The following is a 950-nucleotide window of genomic DNA, read 5'->3' on the forward strand; positions in this document are numbered from 1 at the left end:
CCTTGCCCAGGTTAGCACTGGCATTAGTGGCACTAACATTGCCACTAACGTCACCTTGTCCTCTGCTTCTTCTCTTCTCTGCTTCACCTTTTAAGCTCCTTTCTTCTTTCATGCTTATTTTGTGCTTTTTACTTCTCTTTTTCTACAAATTAAACCAAATCAAAGAATTGAAAATAATCTATGATTTAAGCACAAAATTACTCAATAATTAAGCATGATTAATTAACTTTTTGTATGAAAAATCATAGAAAAACATGATATGATGCACAGTCCTTAGTTGTATGCATGGATTATATGAATCTCATTTTTCGTCTGTATTTAGACCAGTTTTTGGTAGTATTCATAAATGATATCCTCATCTATTCCAAGATGGAGGAAGAACATCTTAGGATTGTATTACAGATATTGAGGGCGCAAAAGCTGTTCACAAAGTTGTCAAAATGTGAATTTTGGGCAAAGAAAGTGACATTTCTGGGGCATGTTATAACACAAGGTGGAATATTAGTAGATCCCTCGAAGGTTGAAGTAGTGGTACAATGGAAACAACCTTCGATTGTTACAGGAGTCTGGAGCTTTCTTGGATTGGCTGGATACTACCAGAGGTTCATTAAGGAATTTTCACAGATAGCACTACTTTTGACATGTCTTACCAGAAAAGAAGTTCTGTTTGTATCAATGGCTGAATATGAAAGTAGTTTTGACACCTTGAAGGAAAAGTTAACTATAGCGCTGATGTTAGCGGCTACCAGACCCATAAGAACCTTTTGAGGTATACCGTGATGCTTCCTTTGAAGGATTAGGATGTGTACTAATGTAGAGCAAGAATGTTGTAATCTATAACTTGTGACAATTAAGGCCCCACAAGAGGAACTTGTAACATCCCATATTTTTGAAACTTTAATTATTATCAATTTATTTTATGTTATGATTTATTTATTAAATCAAACTCA

The 950-nt window shown here is 34.7% G+C and overlaps 1 protein-coding gene across 1 annotated transcript; it reads left to right on the plus strand.

Moving 5' to 3' along the window:
- Positions 370 to 768, plus strand: LOC107640598 (uncharacterized mitochondrial protein AtMg00860-like). Its single transcript, XM_016344110.1, has one exon. It carries the CDS (start codon positions 370 to 372, stop codon positions 766 to 768), a length of 399 nt encoding a protein of 132 aa, XP_016199596.1.

The sequence above is a fragment of the Arachis ipaensis genome, chromosome B05, assembly GCF_000816755.2.
Source record: "Arachis ipaensis cultivar K30076 chromosome B05, Araip1.1, whole genome shotgun sequence".
Lineage (NCBI taxonomy): Eukaryota > Viridiplantae > Streptophyta > Magnoliopsida > Fabales > Fabaceae > Arachis > Arachis ipaensis.